The sequence below is a fragment of the Monodon monoceros genome, unplaced genomic scaffold (assembly GCF_005190385.1).
Source record: "Monodon monoceros isolate NGI ecotype Baffin Bay Population unplaced genomic scaffold, NGI_Narwhal_1 Super_Scaffold_8, whole genome shotgun sequence".
NCBI classification, from domain to species: domain Eukaryota; kingdom Metazoa; phylum Chordata; class Mammalia; order Artiodactyla; family Monodontidae; genus Monodon; species Monodon monoceros.
In genome coordinates this window covers 52181933-52200064 of record NW_021703785.1, presented here as the reverse complement: position 1 = coordinate 52200064, position 18132 = coordinate 52181933, and the positions used below count along the sequence as shown (strand labels likewise).

Here is an 18132-nt window from a genome sequence, read left to right as displayed (position 1 = left end):
AGAGTGTGTATGTATGTGTGTGTGTATATGTATGCACACAATATATAATAATATATAAACAATGGAATATACACATACAGTGTATAAGGATGTCTCTGGTGTCTCTGGTGTTCCTCTAGTAGAGGGAACATGGTAGTCACTTAGTATTTGTCAGATGCATGAGAAGCATTTGAATCTTTTAGTCTAATTTTGCTTCTTAGTTTTAGAACTCAGATTCTACTCAGTTTACTTGGAAAATATAGGATTTTTAAAAAAATTTTTATTGAAGTATAGTTAATTTACAATGTTGTGTTAGTTTCTAGGATATTTCTCTTAAATCACATCTTTTCGGGGGTAAAAAAATAGGGATGAAAGGCTCGTCTCCTCAAGTTTGTCTGGAAAATACGCAGTAAGCCTTCAGCAATGGGATCAATTAATGTTGTAATAACTGACATACGGCTTCCACTTCCAGTTAACTTAATCTCCTTCAAACTTGCTTCTTCTCCACCTCCAAGTCAGTCGTAAAACACAGATCTGTTCCAGTAACTATTTGCGAACGGGCAAGTATATTGATTTCTTTGAAATAAACTTTATCACTTATTTACAGGTAGAACCTCCCATCCCCTCCCCCCATCAACACACCCCTCAAACCAAGTTCAAATGGGTTTCCAGTAGCCTTCCAAGGCAAACACTGACCACCTCGGAACAGGTCCTCTTTCGTTGAAAACAAGGAAATATTCTAGTTTTCAGCCTAATCAAATATGTTCTATTAAACCTAAAGTGAAATTAGTTTTGAACTGTAGTAGTATAAGAATTGACCTATTCCTACTACCACCTTGGGAACAATATCTCACATCACAACCACTTTTAAAAGTAATTTAATCTGTCATCCGCATCTTGACGTTAACTCAGCAGATTCTAAGTCAGAAAACTAGTATCACCGTATGCGATTTCTGGTGAAAGAATAAAGAAATCAACTGGAGGCCAAATAGGTGAATAACTGTTTTTCGAGCCAGTCTTAAGAAGGAGAAATGTGGGTTTGGTGGAAGAGTGCGGTTGTACCATATTTCAAAGGATGCCCAGAACAGATCTTCTAAAACTGAGCTCATCGAGAGGGTGAACCACCCTTTGTTTCTTGGGTGGTTGTGCAGTGCCGTGGAGTTAGATGTGGGAAGACAAGCTAAGTGATGATGGAGCCATTAGTCGCAGGAAAGCTCACAAGGTCAAGTTCTGAAAACATATCCATTAGGATGGACCGTGCTTTACCTTTAGAGAGGAACCAAAGTGAAAACCAAAATCTTTCCTGGGCGTGATTTGGACTTGGTGGTTTTGCATTTCCAGACGATAGCAAGTTTTCAGAGGCCATCACAGTGCTGCTGTCCTGGATTGAGCGAGGGGAAGTAAACCGGCGGTCCGCAAACCAGTTCTATTCCATGGTGCAGTCGGCCAACAGCCATGTCCGCCGGCTGATGAACGAGAAAGCCACCCATGAGCAGGAGATGGAGGAGGCCAAGGAGAATTTCAAAAATGCCTTAACCGGGATCCTCACTCAATGTAAGTAAGATTTGGGGGGGCCATCTCTTTTGTCACGACGTTGCCTTTTCTTATGTACTCTTTTTTTTTTTTTTTCATTTGGGGGTAAGTAGTCCCATAATTTCCCATCTTACTCCATATTGAATGGCAAAACCTCATAACCAATTTCATGTCCTGTGGCAACTTGGAGGAACACGGACCCCGCCCTGAGAGCTTACTTCTCAAGGTGAGCAGCATTTCTGTAGCTTTTCCTCAGAACACCCGGCCTGGCCCCCAGGGCGGGGCAGACAGACGCTGCTTCGGTGCCTGCTGGACCCACTGCAGTTCACACCGCCCCTGCAGGGTGGCCACCCTCACGTGCGGGCTCTACACCCAGACCCTCACATCCTCCCCGTGCCGAGAGTAGAAGCAGCCCCTGAATACACTGTCACGCGTTGTCCTTGGGCTCTGTTTAGAAAGAAGGTCAGAAAGACTCCTCAGGATCCTTTATTTGAGGTGAGCCTTGGCTGTCAACACAGGCAACTCAGGAGTAGAGATTTTTCTGCAGTATTATTTTTTGTCCTTTTTTTCATTTGGAAAGCAAATTGCCTGAACCACTGGATGCCGGTGATTTTTCCCGTCCAGATCCTAAACTGATGAAAGGGAGTAAACGGGGCTTTTTCTCATAGAACAATAGTTAGGGAAATCACCCAGGGCTCTATTCAAAACAAAGGACATATATTTTTTTACGGGCACTCTGCGTCTGTAGTTAATGTCACAGTGGCATCACGCCTCACAGCTGCTCATGTGCCCCTTGCTTGGTAAAAGCTATTAAATGACACTCGTAACGGTGCCGCGCTCCATTCCACACCAGGTGCAGGACCCCGCACGGGATGGCAACATATGCAATTTACATATTCATTCTGAAAATATGTATTATTTTCAATGACATCATGTGCCAAAACGCCCATCACCTCTTTCATCAGTGTAAACCCCAGCCATAATGTATCCGTTAGGATGGAAAGAGAGGAGGGGATGAAAAACCAGCATCTTAACTGTAAATGTGTTTTATATGACTTTGTTGTCAAAAGACCATTTTTGCCACAGTGTAAAATGTCACATGAGGAAACTCCCAAACATAAACTCTGATAAGTGACCAAATATCCAGTATGAGACCAACCTGGGACACCCTGTCTTTGTAGGAAAAAAAAAAGGAAAAACGGAACTGCTGTTATCTCATAGAGACCACTGTCAGACCACCTTACCTAGATTCCCTGGTGGCGAGCAATGACCTTTTACCAGACTGTGTATGCCCAGCAGTTCTGAAGTTGGGGTTACTAGGGCTAGGCTAAAGTCCACTAACACCCAGACCACCTTTTAAAGGAGAGAAGCAGAGAATTGATTAGTAGGCGGGGTAGGGTGGATTGGTAGCAGAGAAAAGGGAGAGAGGGAAAGGCCACACCATTCTAATAATACAAATTCCTGCCAAGTTATGGCAGGAAGCCAGCTGCCTGAACAGTAGAATGATCGCTGATTACCTTTTGCTCACTAGCATCAGTTTGAAATAAATCCTTGTTCCTGTGAGGTGTACAGTCCCACTGGGCAGGGAAGACTCAATCCTTGACTCTCACAAGGAAGATAGGAAGGCAGCCACACATTAGAATAGGGGAGGGATTTTGGTTTTCTCTTACGATACCCGTTGAAAGAAGCACTTGTTAAAAACAAGCCCCCCATCATGTGGCTGAAAGAATGGGATGTGTCTAATATTATACAGGTAGAAGCCAACCTAAGTGTAAAACCACCGAGAGATAGACAAAGAAGTCCAGCACGTGGGGATACAAACGTCTGTGTTTTACTCCTGATACAAGCTGAATTGGATAATGGGGTTGAGATCTGCAGCGATGATGGGCTTCCTGCTGCTGGACCTGGGGGTTGAGCATCCAGCCACAGGCAGCTCCGAGGACCACAGGCTTCTTCCTGTGGCGCCTGTATCCGTATGTACCACATCACACGTGGAGAAGCAGACGGGAATGAGTACAGGTGACCCTCGAACATTGCACAGGGGTTAGGGGCCTGGACCCTCTGCAGGATGAAAAATCTGAGTATAACTTTACAGTTGGCCCTCCCTGTCCCCAGTTCCATGTCCGCAGATTCAATCAAGCATGGATGATGCAGTATGGTAGTATATATAAATGGACCTGCACAGTTCAAACCTGCGTTGTTCAAGGGCCCACTGTACCCTGTACAGGCAGGCTGGTTCACTTGCTCCCGAAAAAGAAGAGAATGAAGGGCTAGAGCAGGGCCAGGAATTTTGGAGGAAGATCCCACCTCATGGAAACCACAAGGATGGAGATTACTAACATAGATAACACTTAGGTACCTCACCTGTAAAATATCAAAATTTAAATTCTTGCTTTTAGCCTTCAAACCTGTCCTTCTTTGGTTTTTTCCTTCCCATTTTAATAAATTCGCAGACCAAAATCCTGTAATTTTCACACCCACCATTCCCCACCACCAAAGCCCACATGTAGGACAGCAGGAAATCCCATTGTTTCAACGTTCAAAATTGACCCACTTTTATTCATTTTCACTGCCACCATTCAAGTGCAGGCTGCCTGAACGATGATAAGAGCCTGTTATGTCAGTTAAATATGGTGTCCACTTGTAAGTAATAGAAAACCCAAGCAAACTTTATCTTAAAAAATGGAGCATTTTCTTTTTATACCCAGTGAAACCCAGATTTGTTGGCACTGATTCAGTGGTTTAAGGCTGTCAGGCCTGAGGTTTCTGTGATACTGTCAATATTAACCTTCTTAGATAGTTGTCTAAGAGGGCTGCTGTTGCTCCTGCCATCACATCTTGTTTTTACAAGCTGGAATCACATAAGAAAAAGGAGAGGAAGAAAGGAAGAGGAAGGGGTTGCACCTTTAGAGCAGGAAAGCAAATTTGCGCAAAGATCCCCAATAGGCTTCAATTTATGTCTTGTTGTGCAGAATTATTACATGTGGCCATGCCGAGCTACAAAGAAAATGGGAAATATACTTTTTGACTGGGCCCATTGCTCTCCAGAATAAAACTGGAGTTCTCCGAGTTAGGAAGGAGGGGAGAATGGCTACAGAGAGACATTTTGCAGTTTCTGCCATGTGTAATTCCTCCCTTTCCACCTTTCCTCCAGCTCAATCTATTTTTCACACATTGTCTGACATAAGTCAGAGCACGTCTTCCCCACTTAAATCCCTTGAGTAGATTCCCATTGCACTTACAATAACATTCACCCTCCCGAGCCTCAAGCTCTCCGTGCTTGCCTCTTCAACGTCAGCTCTCCCTCACCTCATGAGGCATCATCTCCACTGGCCTTTCTCCTGCCGAGCCCGTTAAAGCTACCTCCCACCTCCGAGCCTTTGCACATCTGTTCCCTCTGTCTGCTGTGCTCTTCCCTGTACTCTGCATGCTTCCATCCCTCTCATCCTTTAGGTCTTGGCTGTAAGGCCACCCTTTCAGAGAGGCCTTCCTGATCCATCCTCTCCTAGCAGGCTCACCATTTCTGCATCTCATCAGGTTCCTCGGGGCGCTTATCCAAATGGGTATGACTTAATGAATTCTCTGGTTTTGGTTTATTATAATAAACGTCACAAAGGAAAGGACACGTCTCTCCTAGTCGTCGATGTATATCAAGTGCCTGGAACATGGAAATACGCAACAAATATTTGGTGGATGAGTGAGTGAATGAATGAGTACGTTGGAAGGAAGGCAGGAAGTAAGGCTGAAACAGTAAGCTCAGAAGTTTCCAGGAACCTTGTAGAACAGTTTGGCATCGGTGTTAGCACTGTCTGTGGGTAACAGAGTTTCACCTTGCATGTGTAATCAAACAAGCTGAAGAAAGAGCTCACCATCTATGCTCTTGTTGGAAACTGCTATATTTTACCAGACACTTGGTAACAGGCTAGAGGATGGTAGGAGAGTTGGGGTAGAAGAATAAACACAGAAGTTCATGTTGACATCTCCCCAGTTGTCACTGTCTGACAACCTGTACCCTCCCCATCTCCCTATTACTGTTTGCGAGATTCCACCCCCCCCCAGCCCCCCCCCCCCCCCCCCCCCACCCCCCCCCCCCCGCTTAACCCTGTAATTTGATTCTGGCAAGTATTTCAGCAGCCAGCAGATACCAACAGGGATTGTGAAAACCCCAGCTGAACTTGACAGGCCCCCAGGGCTGTCCAAGGGGTACACGCCCCAGCCACAGAGGCCCTGAGGGCCTTCGTGTGAATCCTCAGTAGCCGGGACCCTTCAGGATGACTTGAAGATGGCAGATACTTTCAGTGTGAGCCTCAGCTGGAGTTAAGCCTGTGACGTAGAACGGGAACATTGCATAGCTCACTGAGCCATCTCAGAATTTTCCATTCGTTTTTATGTGCTTTTACAAAGACGACAATTCCCCAGATGCAAAGGGGAACCAAATTCTAACGTGAAATTCACCATAAAAATATTAGCAGTAACCTGACTAGCCTGGTAGGTGTGTGTACATTTCCTCATCCTTTGAATTTTGAAATAGATCTCATGTCATGTCTGGTGGAGTTATGTTTGTTCGTCTCCACCGCATTTTCTGCTTCCCCAGATGGCTTCAGGGTGAGTTTGGTGTCCATACACGGAGCTACCTCTAAAATAATAGCTGCGGAAGTCCACAGCAGTCGACGTACTTGCCATATTTTCCAAAAGTAGAACCAGTCATCCCCCCACTTATCAGCTTTCATATTTCTGGCAAACACCACAGGAATCCCATTTGGCTTTGTCTTTTAGAATTAGATTAGGATTGTCAAGCACTGGGATTCGGGAATGACATCTCGGCTCTCTTTCTCCAGAGTGGCTGGAAATTTCCTGGTTATTTGACAGTTGCTCCCTCCCACGTAAAAGATCCCCACAATGTCAATGTTACGCTCCTAGAATTCCATGGCAGCCTCTCCATTAGAAAGTCAAGTTTCAGGGAGTCGTTCCTAGGCGGTTTGGAAGCAGGTCTGTTGTTGAACTAGTTTATTACAGCAAGTAGGGCTGGCCCGGTGTCCTGAAGAGAGGGCCCACTGAACAACTTCCAGGCAAATTCCGGTACATTACAAAGCTCCAGGCGCAGTAAAAGTGTGGGTCCCTATATAGATTTTGTTGGAAATAGCCAACTGGTTGACCAGGAGAAGGGAAATTCCAGTGCATGATAGTCCATTAAAATGGATTAAATGCACATATCTCCTTGCCTTGCTTATCCTTGCTTTCATATTTGAACAAATAGCATGTGTTCAAAGGGAAAAGAAACCCAAGAGCCATGAATAATTTAAAGGTTGAGATTTATTTCAAGGTCTACATCAAAGGCCAGCAGTTACCTTCTAGCTTTGTTGGCGTTCAGTTCTGCCAACATTTGTTTAAGTTCTAACCTTCTTCCTATCTCTGGCCTTCACCCCAGGATGGGCTATGTAAATATAATCAAATAGGCACTGTTTCCATCTGAGCCTTGGCATAAAGTGTCAAAGGGCAGCAACTAAACCCAACCGCGAGTTTGGGAAGTATGGCATCCATTCACGTCTACTTTGGATCGTTTTTCACCTGTGACAATGGATGTGCAGTTTTCAAAGATGTTAGATGAGAGCATCCTTTAAACTGGTGGGGCACCTAGGGCTTTCCCTTCCTTTCTGGGCCAGCTGGATAGATCTCATTCACTATATATAAAGGAAAAAAAAGTTCAGTACAGGTGAATCATCTCACCCTTATGTCATTTTATTCTCATATCATCCTTATCTCATCTTTATGTCACCTCTCAGCCTATCCGTTGGGCAGAAACTCCCCCAAGTTTCCCAACTGAGAGACTTTCAGGTTTTGATCTTCCTTGCTTTTTAAACATTTATACGTCAGAGGAACTCCCCATAGGCCTGCCCACATTCAGGTTTTCAGTTATGAGCAAAGCTTGTCATTTCAAAGCTCAGAGAAGAGCTGTTCATAAAGTTGAGGAAGCATGTTCCACAACACTCAATTATTAATGTGCTTGCCAGGTTGATCAATTGTCCATGCCTTGTTACAACACACACACATCTGATGAAAATTTAAACACTCCACGATCGTCCCACTCTGGTAATTTCCCAGCACACTTCCTGGTAAGAGAGGAGAGAGGGAAGGGAGCAAAGTGGGGAAAAGGCAAACGGGAAGCAGACGGTGATGGAGAAGGACTTAGTAATATTAATTTAAGATTATGTGGGGCTTCCCTCGTGGTGCAGTGGTTGAGAGTCCGCCTGCCAATGCAGGGGACACGGGTTCGTGCCCCGGTCCGGGAAGATCCCCCATGCCGCGGAGCGGCTGGGCCCGTGAGCCATGGCCGCTGGGCCTGCGCGTCCGGAGCCTGTGCTCCGCAGCGGGAGAGGCCACAGCAGTGAGAGGCCCGCGTACCGCAAAAAAAAAAGGATTATGTACCGTAAGTATTAGCAGGATGGAAAACTAGAAATTGTTGAGTGTCAGAGCTGGAGGGGACCTCAGACCCTCATTGGCCCAAGCCCCCTCGTTTTATAGAGGAGGAAACCGAGGTTCCAAGAGCAGCCCTGATAGGCCCCTGTCATTTAGCAATTTATGGGCAGATTAGAACCCAGGACTCTCGGCTCCTTGGACAGTTCGCTTTCTCTGTGTGCGTGTGTGTTTATGAAAAATGAAAATGATCAGAGGAGGATAAGTATAAGTTTATAGTTTACAGGTGGGTGTGAAGAAGTGTGCTGACATCACACTGAATATAAGAGCTGCTACCTGGTCAGAAAACAAAGTCTTTGCTTCTAGCACGACCCTCTATCCCCCCTCCGCACTCGTACTTCCTCCCCATCCCTTGTCTGAAGCATTTCCCCTCCTCCCCAGGCCAGAACCAAAGCTCCTGTCACACCTCCTCCATGAATCTTTTCTGTCTGTCCTACGCATAACCACCTCCCTTTCTCCTCCCTTCTGTAGCGCTTGTCGGTACTGTCTACTTGGGCATTTGATTATTCTTTTAAGCATCAGGTTTGGGGTTTTGGTTTTTTCCTCCAGCAAGATTTTAGGCTAAGCAGAGACAGAGACCGTTTGCTGTTCTCTTCTCCCGCCTCCCTGCCCCACTTTCAGGCAGCACTCTTGTAAGCACCTCAGTATACAAATATGGGTTGTTGATCCTATGTCACAGGTGGAAATGAAAGTAGTATTGGAAGTTGGGCTGGAACCTGATAACTGCGAAACACATTGTAAATGTTGGTTTGGGGGTAAACCGTGATCTTAACTGGCTTTGATCTAATATACCATTCTCTTTAAAAGTGAAATACATAGAATATACTTTAGTTGAGAATTTTGCAGAAGTAGTATTAGAGCACTGTCATTGATGTTATTTTAACCTGGAGATTGGGAAGGTTAGAACTATCATGCAGATTTGTTTTGTGCATTTATGATAGGAAATGGCATCAACCTCATCTTAGATCTCGAAAAAAGCCGACAGTGGAGAGTTGTGAGCCCAGCTTGACCATAAATTAGCCAGGTGACTTTAGGAAAGGCCTTGAAGCTCCTTAAGTCTTCGTTTTCTCATCTCTGCGATGAAAGGGTTTGACCAGACAGTCCCCTAGGCTCTCTTCCCACTCTGAAAATTCGGCTGTCCTTATCGTATCAACAACTTCGACCCTTGAACATCTCTGAATGTCTGCACACAACAAGTACCTGCCGGGATGTCAGTAAGTCCGGAGCTGATCATAGAACAGAGGATCAGATGACACTCTCCGTGCCCGTCCGGACTCTGCCTGGCTGCGGAGGTTACATCTCCGGGCAGTACTGTAAGTTTTAAGTTTCTTGAAGGCAGATGCGACGTGTTCTTGACTCTCTGTGCAACTGAAAAAGAAGTACCGATTAGTATTTGTGCTCAAACAAAAGAACACTGTCCAGGGAGACTCGTGACAGAGTAGCCACAGACAACGTGAGAGAACATCTACTTAAGGAGACAAACTGCTTAGGTGTGCAGACCCCTGCTCTAGCAGGTAGCCTTGTGATCCGCAAAGCCAAAAATATATCCTGTCTGTTCCTTCACAGAAAGTTCGCAGACCCCTGTGCCATGGGATGACAGAGGTAGGAAGGATATTCAGGACTGACCCCCTTGACCTTGGGATTCAAACAGGTGGAGGTTTCGCAGGCCACACAGCTGCTTAGAGGTGGAGCTACAGCCTCAGAAATGCAGGCTGCATGACCCTCCCTGCCCACCCGCGTGCCCCCAGAAACCCTGTGCGACTCCTCGACCCCTAAAAGCTCTCCCTCAGCCCCACCTCAAGCTTCGCCTGCTGAGGCTTTTATTCAACAACAGTGATAAGCAAAAGCAGGACAGCACGGATTTTAGATGAAAGCGTGTGCTGAGCGCGCACCTGCAACTGCATCAGTTGCAGTCTGGTAGACAGGTGAGCAGGGGCCCTCTTTCCAGACCCTGGGCTTCTTCCTTGCTGTCTTTCACATTCCTCAGTACACTTTTGGAGAGGGCTCCATGCAGCTTCCTGCCCCATCACAGCCGCAAATATTTGTCTTCTTTGCAGTAGAAAATTCTGGTCACCTTAACATTTTGGACCAGCCGTTGTTAAAGCCTTTCCTGCCCGCCTTGGCGCTCTCTGCAGCCTCCCTCTCGGCAGTTCTCATGCTGGGATTCACCGGGGCTGCAAGGACCAGCAGCGTCTCTGGATCTTTTTGTCCCCAGTGCCTAGTGCAAGGTCTGGCACGGCGGTATGCTCCACAGTGTTCGTAAGACTTTGGCCCATAGTACAAATGCATATACAAATAGGTATAAATGCACGATTTGAAGTTGCACAGATGCTATTTTCCATCCCCAGCTTCACCACTTGCTAAGTATATGACTGGTAATGATACCCTCTCTGTGAATCTCAGTTTCTTTCTCAGTGAAATGGGCATGATAATAGCACCTGCCTCAGATCGTTGTTGGGGAATTTAAATGAGGTAATGTTTTAAATCAGAGGTTCTCAAACTTCATTATGCGTTGGAATGACCCGGGGACCTTGGAAAAACAGACTCTGCTGGATCGGTGGTTGCCAGAGGCAGAGGTTGGGGGGTGCAGGGAAGGGGTGAAGGAGGGCAAGAGACACAAACTTCTAGTTCTAAAATAAGTAATTCCTGGAGATGAAATGCACGGCCCGACAGCAATAGTTAACAGTACTGTACTGTGTATTTGAAAGTTGTTAAGACAGTAAACCTTAAAAATTTTCGTCTCGAGAAAAAAAACTTGTAACCATGTGAGATGACGGATGTTCACTAACCTTGTGGTAATCATTTCATGGTACGTACGTACTGCAAATCATTATGCTGCGCACCTTCAGCTTACACAGTGTTGTATGTCAGTTATATCTATCTCAATAAAACTGGGAAAAATGTTTTTAGGAGAAGGATCTGCTGGGCCCCACCGCCCCCCCCCAAGTTTCTGTGCAGTAGGTCTAGGGGCTACTTGCATTTTAATAAATTCCCAAGTGATGCCCACGATGCTGGTCCAGGATCCACGCTTTGAAAGCCACTGTTTTAAATCATCAAGCATAGTGCCCGGGCCAGTAAATCTAAGTAATCAGAAATAGCCAGTTACTGTTACCTGATTTTCCTGGCGCCACTCGTGGAGTTGATGGTGACCCAGAGGAAAGCAGGGTCACGAAGGAGAAGGGATACCCAGAAACCAGGTCTCTTCCCTTCTTGCTGGATGATCAGTCTTCACAACAGGCCAGTTACTGATAAAAAGGGCAGTTCTGGGCTTTCCTGGTGGCGCAGTGGTTGAGAGTCCGCCTGCCGATGCAGGGGACACGGGTTCATGCCCCGGTCCGGGAAGATCCCACATGCCGCGGAGCGGCTGGGCCCGTGAGCCATGGCCGCTGAGCCTGCGCGCCCGGAGCCTGTGCTCCGCAACGGGAGAGGCCACAGCAGTGAGAGGCCCACGTACCGCAAAAAAAAAAAGGGCAGTTCTGATGAGTCTGTGGACTTCTTTCCGTGATTCACAATGGAAACTGCAAATGTGGATAGCTCGGGTTCAGAGAATCGGTCATCATGTAATTCAGGCCTTTTCTCATTGATCAGGAATGGCAAAATTTAACATTTGATTACCAGCTGTTGACGAGGGATAGGAAAACAATCTGAAAAACACTTGCGGGCATAAAATGTGAGTGCGACTTGGCGATAGCTCTCAAAAATTAAAAATTCATACACTCTTTTATATATTTTTTCCACTGCTGAGAATTTCTTATAAAGATACTTAGGTAAGAATGTGTCAGAAAGTATGTCTGAGGATGTTCACTGCAGCCTTACTGATAATACACGTACGACTTAAGAGCAAGATACAGCACAGTGTATATATCAATAATATTGGCACTTTATGTAAGTAAAACAAGGTTACACATAGTGTACTGTATGTATAACTTTTTCTTTGGATGGATACTCTGTTAACAGTGGTTAACTTTAAAGAGAGACACTGGATGGGCGGTAGTCAGGATGGGAAGATAGACTTTTACTTTTCATTTTATTCATTTTTTTCTTATATACGTATAGTACTTTCATTTAGTCAATAGGGATCATCCAGACAGGGTGATTGATTGGATTTTCAAAAGCCTAGTAGATGCTATATATTGGTAGGAACCATTAAAATTATAATAGCTTCATGGATTTTTGTTCCATTACTTTCCAGAATATTTGAACAGATGCATTAATAAGGGTATCTACAGTTCCCTGAAGTGTATTGGGATTTATACTATACAGAGCTTCAAAAGTCACTGTCTGCCTAATAGCTTACCATTTATTGGAAAAATGTCACCATTTCCTGCTTGCTCAGAATTTGCCAAAAGCACCGTGTTTCTTTTTGTGTAATTTGATCCAGCATGTTTTTCTTCCTGTCCGCACCCCACTCCCCAAAAGAACCAGATTTCTGGCCTCACCTAGCCAGGAAGTTCAGAACCGTGGTACCTGCTGGTGGCGTTCTGGCCTCAGGTTTAACAGGGCTGGAATGGATTCACAGGGTTACACAGCATGGCTCTTTTTAGTCATCTCAAGACAAAAACCCCAGAATGCCCTTTTTCCTCCTTGACTTGAAATTCCGGTCCGTGCCTCCTTAATGTATGGGTTTGATGGAGTTAATTCTGTTTCCTGGGCTTCCCGCCAGACTCACTGGCTCCTGAGTGAGGACCCAGAACACAAGTGAGGGCGCAGGAATCTCTCTGGGAATCACTCTAGCAGCTTCCCCTGTCGTGTTCAACACTAACGGCTCCTCCCTCTGGGCGTCCAGAGGGCCCAAATCACTTATTCCACTCGCTGTTATAATTCTGCAATCCAGGGCCAAGGCTCATCCGTCCCACCCTAGCTTTTGGTATTTAAAAACAACACTAAAACGCTAGTGGGGGAACTCAGCTCTTTTCATTTGTTACACGCCTTTGAAAATCTCTTAAAGGAAAGTAAAATTTCCTCTGAACCCCACAGAGTTAAGGCTCTATCAGGAGCCTAGAGAACATTAAAAACAAAAATTCAGCTTGGAAGGTTTGTTTGAGGTGCTCTATTTAGGCAGGCCTACTGCCTATAAGGACTTAATCGGTTTCTCTTGATATTTGGGAGACTAAATGGATTGAAAGCTGTCTCACAGCTGCTTAGCTGGAACAAAAGATGCAGGAGGTGTGGGGGACTCAAGACACACACTCAGGAGCACATGGAGGAAAAGGTCTGGGTTTGTTCTCTGGAGGAACCTAACCTTTCTCTTTCATTGCTTCCAAGGCTTTTCTGCCCAGAGCTCAAGAATCAGGAGCCTCGTACCCCCCAGAAGTCTGAGGTTTTGTGCTTGGTGCCCGGCCCCTTCCCAGGGAGCTTGTTTGAGTGTGTTCTATTTCTGGGTGTTTACCCAGAATGTCCTGTTCTGAGCTTGTCTTTTCTGAGAAGACTGAAGACAAGTGCTTCTCAAGATAATTGATCAAATTCTCTCTCATGTAAGAAGTCTGTTCTGAAGTCAGCAGATGTCCAGACATTTTGAGGTGAGGGGAAAGTACAAAAAAAAAAAAGTTTGTTAAATTACCTAGTCTTAGGATTTTTTGTTGAAATGCTGAAGAATTTATACACATGTGTGTGCATGTTATGTGCATAAGAGAATGAATAATCACTAGTAGGGTGTTCAATTAATTAGACACAGAGGGCACTAGAGGAGGCTCTAATGTCGTGGTGGCCTAAGTATGCAAACCAAAACCTAAGCCTGTAAATGCGTCACGGTTAAGAAGTGGAAACCTAAGGACAGCCAATCACAAATAACCAACTAGGTTTTGAGAGACAACCAAACAGTAATCTCCTGGCTTTGCTTCTGCCTTTTCCCTGTAAGTCTCTCCCCAACTCCTGTCAATGGTGCACTGCTAAACGCTTCCAGTTTGGTGCCGCTCGACTGGAATCCATTTTTGTTGAAATAAACTTCAAACATTTTAATATACCTCAGTTTATCTTTTAACAAGAGGCTTGCCTCTGCCAAGAGTGATTAGCAATTTCCTCCAAGCTCTATTTATCCTCCGCTAATGTTCACTTATACCTGCTGGAAATGTACTAGGGACTCTACTATGTCACCTAAGACGGACATTCCAGCATACTTTAGAAAAATCAGTCCCTTTTAATTTTTTCCGTTTCTCTCAAATAACCTAATTTAGGCAAAGTTAATACAGAGGATTGTGGGAGGGCGGTTTGCAAGGTGTGAAGGGTAAATATTAATTCTCTTGCGGAGCGCTCTTTCTGTCGTTAATACTTCCCAAATGCTGAAGAATTCTAATTGCTATAGGCTCTTATGGGGCCCTGCAGCCACCACTCTGTAGACCCCTGGGTGGTGAAGGCCCCGGTGGCGGCTGATGTGAATCTGCTCTGCTCTCAGCTCAGCGTCTGCACGCTACCTTTCTGAACAAAGGCCAGTGCCATCTTGTTTACTACTTCTGTCTTCTCTGAGCGGTGAAGTAGAGTGTTAAAGATTCCACTTAGTAACTTCCTGTAGTTTTCCTGTGTATAGAATAAGCAGTATGAATTATACTGGAGAAGTAGTGAGTGGTAGTCGGATTCAGGGACTTGCTCTTTGATGTTTCCTGCTGCAGTGAAGAGAGCATGGTCTTTCCCTGGGACACCAGTCCTAGCGGTCACCCTGATTTATGGTTTTAAAAATATGCCGTCTTTGAATCACATTCATTACGGCATACTCTTGGAGGTAGTTTTTCACTAATGATGATGAATTCCTGCTGATCCTAGCACTCTTCTGAGTCCTTTTGTGTGCCCAAGATCTTTCATTTGCAAGACGAATGGCTCATTCAGGGACAGTCTGCACAGAAATGAGAGAAGTCAACTGGACCATAGAAATACTGTGCGAGTATTTTTTAAACCTAAGCTGAGTTACATGGTTTTTGTTTCTTGGGATTGAGGGTTTTTTTTTAACTTGTTAATATGTGGGGGGAAAGTATAAAACTTAATAAGAAAAGAAGTATAAAAGTTCTCATATTTAGTTTTGCTTTTAATTAATTATGCTACTGAAAAGAATACAATTAGAGGAAATTGAGAATGGCCCAGAAAATTCAAGATAAGTCTCTGAATTCTGACTTCTTTCTGAACCTCCGGTGTGTATTCCGGCTCCCTCTGGATGACCTTCAGGCATCTCAGATTCAGCCCGTCCAGAAGTAAACCCCTTATCTTCTTTCTCAGACCTCCACCTGTGCTCTCGGTCTCTGATGTGCTTCTCAAGTTTGAGTCATCCTGGTCTCTCTTCTCTCCAGCCTCACAGCAAGTCAGCCACCGTGTCCCATCGACTCCTTGCTCCTCCCTCCATTCCAGTGCTCTGTCTTAATTCAAACCTTCATCATCTCTCCCAAACAAATCCTACTCGGATATGCCTCCTCTAGCCTACAGTATAAAGTCACAGTCTGGCTCGGCATACACGGTCCTTCCTGACTTATTCCCACCCAGCTTTAGCCCTCTCCCCACCAGCTACTTTCACACAAAGTCCTTTCACAATTCCATGGCCACCTCTGAACCGGATGTCCCTGCCTTCTCTACTGGGCAAGCATTGATTCATCATTTAAGACTTAGCAAATGTTGTTTTCTTTGGGGGTGTTCCCTGACTCCATCTACGGAGTTAGCTATCGTGTCCCCATAGCTGTCATCCATACCTCTCTTGCATAGGATAATTATCTGCTTGTCTTTCTTGCTCCCCAGAGACCATGGTCTCATCAAGGGCATGGACTTTGTCTTAATCATATATTTCTAGCAATCAGTCAAATGCCTGGTGACTAGGAGGGTCTCAGATGTTTTCTCAATGGATGGATGAATGAATGAATGGAAATTAAACCCTGGAATATGGTAATAACATGTTCTAAATAACTGAGGCATTGGGGCTTCCCTGGTGGCGCAGTGGTTGAGAGTCCGCCTGCCGATGCAGGGCACACGGGTTCGTGCCCCAGTCCGGGAGGATCCCACATGCCGCGGAGCGGCTGGGCCCGTGAGCCATGGCCGCTGAGCCTGCGCGTCCGGAGGCTGTGCTCCGCAACAGGAGAGGCCACAACAGTGAGAGGCCCGCGTACCGCAAAAAAAAAAAAAAAAACCTGAGGCATTTATCCTCAAACAGGGAATATCTGCAGGAGTACATGCCTTGAGTAGATATTAGGGGATCCATTTTTACCCTTGAACCTGTGCAGAGTCTTTCTTCTAAGTACCTTCCCTTCTGTACTCCTCCAAGTGCATTACTGGTCTCTCTTACCTTCCTCCCACTCCACACACGCATGTATGACCACGTAATTTTCTCTTTAGTGTATCCCCTTTATTAACAGCCTTCTCCAGTTGATGGCAGAATTTTGTCTTCTATCACCCAGATAACTCAGCCTCGACCTTTCCTGTCCTCTCTCCTCAGGCCTGGTGTCAGGACACCACAGTTGTTACCCTTCTAAATGACGCTGATCAGAGAGGTCTACTATCAAAAGCAATGAGACCCGTTGCTCTTTAACAATCCCGTGGTCACCACCCCCGCCGGATAGTCTCATCAGGCAGTGGACTCCACCGTGGGCATTCTGGGCCGAGTGCTCTGTACTGCCCGTGCAGCAGGCATCTGGAGGCCCCAGATGCTCCCAGCCTCCCTGCAGGCAAAGCCATGGGAAGCCCAGGCAGTGGGGCTGAACCAGTTCTCCTCGGCCAGCCACGGGCAGTGCATCCAAGCAGAGCCGTGGGGGGTCGGTGGTCAGGGGAAAGTCAGCCCTGGGAGCAGCTCATTGTGACTAGTCTGGCAGCGTTACTTCCTCCAGGGGAGGCAGGAGAGGGGAACTGCACGCGCTCAAGGGCAGTGCGAGCTTAGCTTAAATCCCCCTGTTACAGGCGAGCGCAGCAAATTCATCAGGAGACATGATGATCAAGTTTGATAAATAAGGAGATTTGGAGTTGCGATCTTCTTGAGTCAGAAGACGGTCCATGTAAAACCCCTGCGAAAATCACCCATAGACTGAGAAGTAGTTGCTTATTTAGCCTTAGAAGATATTTACCATGTAGTAAGTGAAGGGAATCTGCTTTCTTCCTTTCCTCCATCACACACTTGTTTATTTCCAGTGTTTGAAATGGGGGCACCAGGTGTTGCTCTTCTGTGGGGATTCTTCTATTACTCTTTGACATTCCTTGGACACCTGGAAGATGTGGAAGAGCTTTGATGTCCTTTTTTAGAATAGAGCCTTGGGAATCACTTTAGAAAGATTTCTGTTAAGTAGAGCATTAGCACCCCTAAGAAGCTCATTTTGGCTGTGCCTTCCTAACTAAATATTTAGGAGTTCAGGTTTAATCATAGGGGTCATTCAGTGCTGTAATTTCCTTAATCCCGTGCTTACTAGATCAATAACTGCTTAAGCAAGATTGAATCTGCAGTTGGTTGACCCCCGCCTCTCACATCCACTACTAAGAGCCCATCCCTTTCCCTGTCTACGTTTGTTCACCACCCTTCAACGTTGATCACGGACGTAGCGCCTCCCCTGGAAGCCACAGAAGTGCTAAATTAAGTCAAAGTGTTAGAGTTAGAACTTCCAGAGTGTCGGGAGCCAGAGGGAGGAGAGCCTTATGAAAGTTAAAATGGAGTATGTGGCCATGACGAACTACGAAGGACGCCATATGGTGTTGAAATAAGATCTGCATGCGGTGCTGCTGGTTGGGTGAGCCTTGGTCTGTCTTGAGGTGAAGGCAGTGGCTCCCATTTTCTGCCAGAGGGCTGGAGGGCTGGCTATAATGGGTGCAACAGGGGGAGAAAAGGGGACCAAGGGGTAAAAATGGCCTTGAGACTGAAGGGAGATAAGACACAAACTACTCATTGCCCCAACTTGGAACTTGGACACGGTAATGTCTTCAGTGGGCTGCACTGGGGTCCTTGAGATGGAGACCAAAAGCTAAAAAGAGATGTGTTTGGTTGTTCCTCATTCAGCCACTCCCCCCGGGCTTCACTTCTAAGGCTCCAATCCAGGCATTACTTGATCCGTATATCTATATTTGTGTGTCAACACCAGTGCCTGTATATCTATAGATCTAGGTGTATAGATGTACCAAGTCATTTTTTTAGACAAGAGGTAACAAATGCTTGGAAGCAGATGTCCATGAACTTCTCCCAGTCATATTTAGAGTTTG

The 18132-nt window shown here is 45.7% G+C and overlaps 1 protein-coding gene across 3 annotated transcripts in view; it reads left to right on the top strand.

Annotated features, from left to right (window-relative positions):
* Window positions 1–18132, top strand: part of ENOX1 (ecto-NOX disulfide-thiol exchanger 1) — a 297621-nt gene that overhangs the window by 155873 nt on the left and 123616 nt on the right. For all 3 annotated transcript variants that reach the window (XM_029210363.1, XM_029210361.1, XM_029210362.1), the window contains one exon: window positions 1321–1533. In XM_029210363.1, the coding sequence (XP_029066196.1) occupies window positions 1321–1533 (213 nt within the window). The remainder of the gene's footprint in view (window positions 1–1320; window positions 1534–18132) is intronic.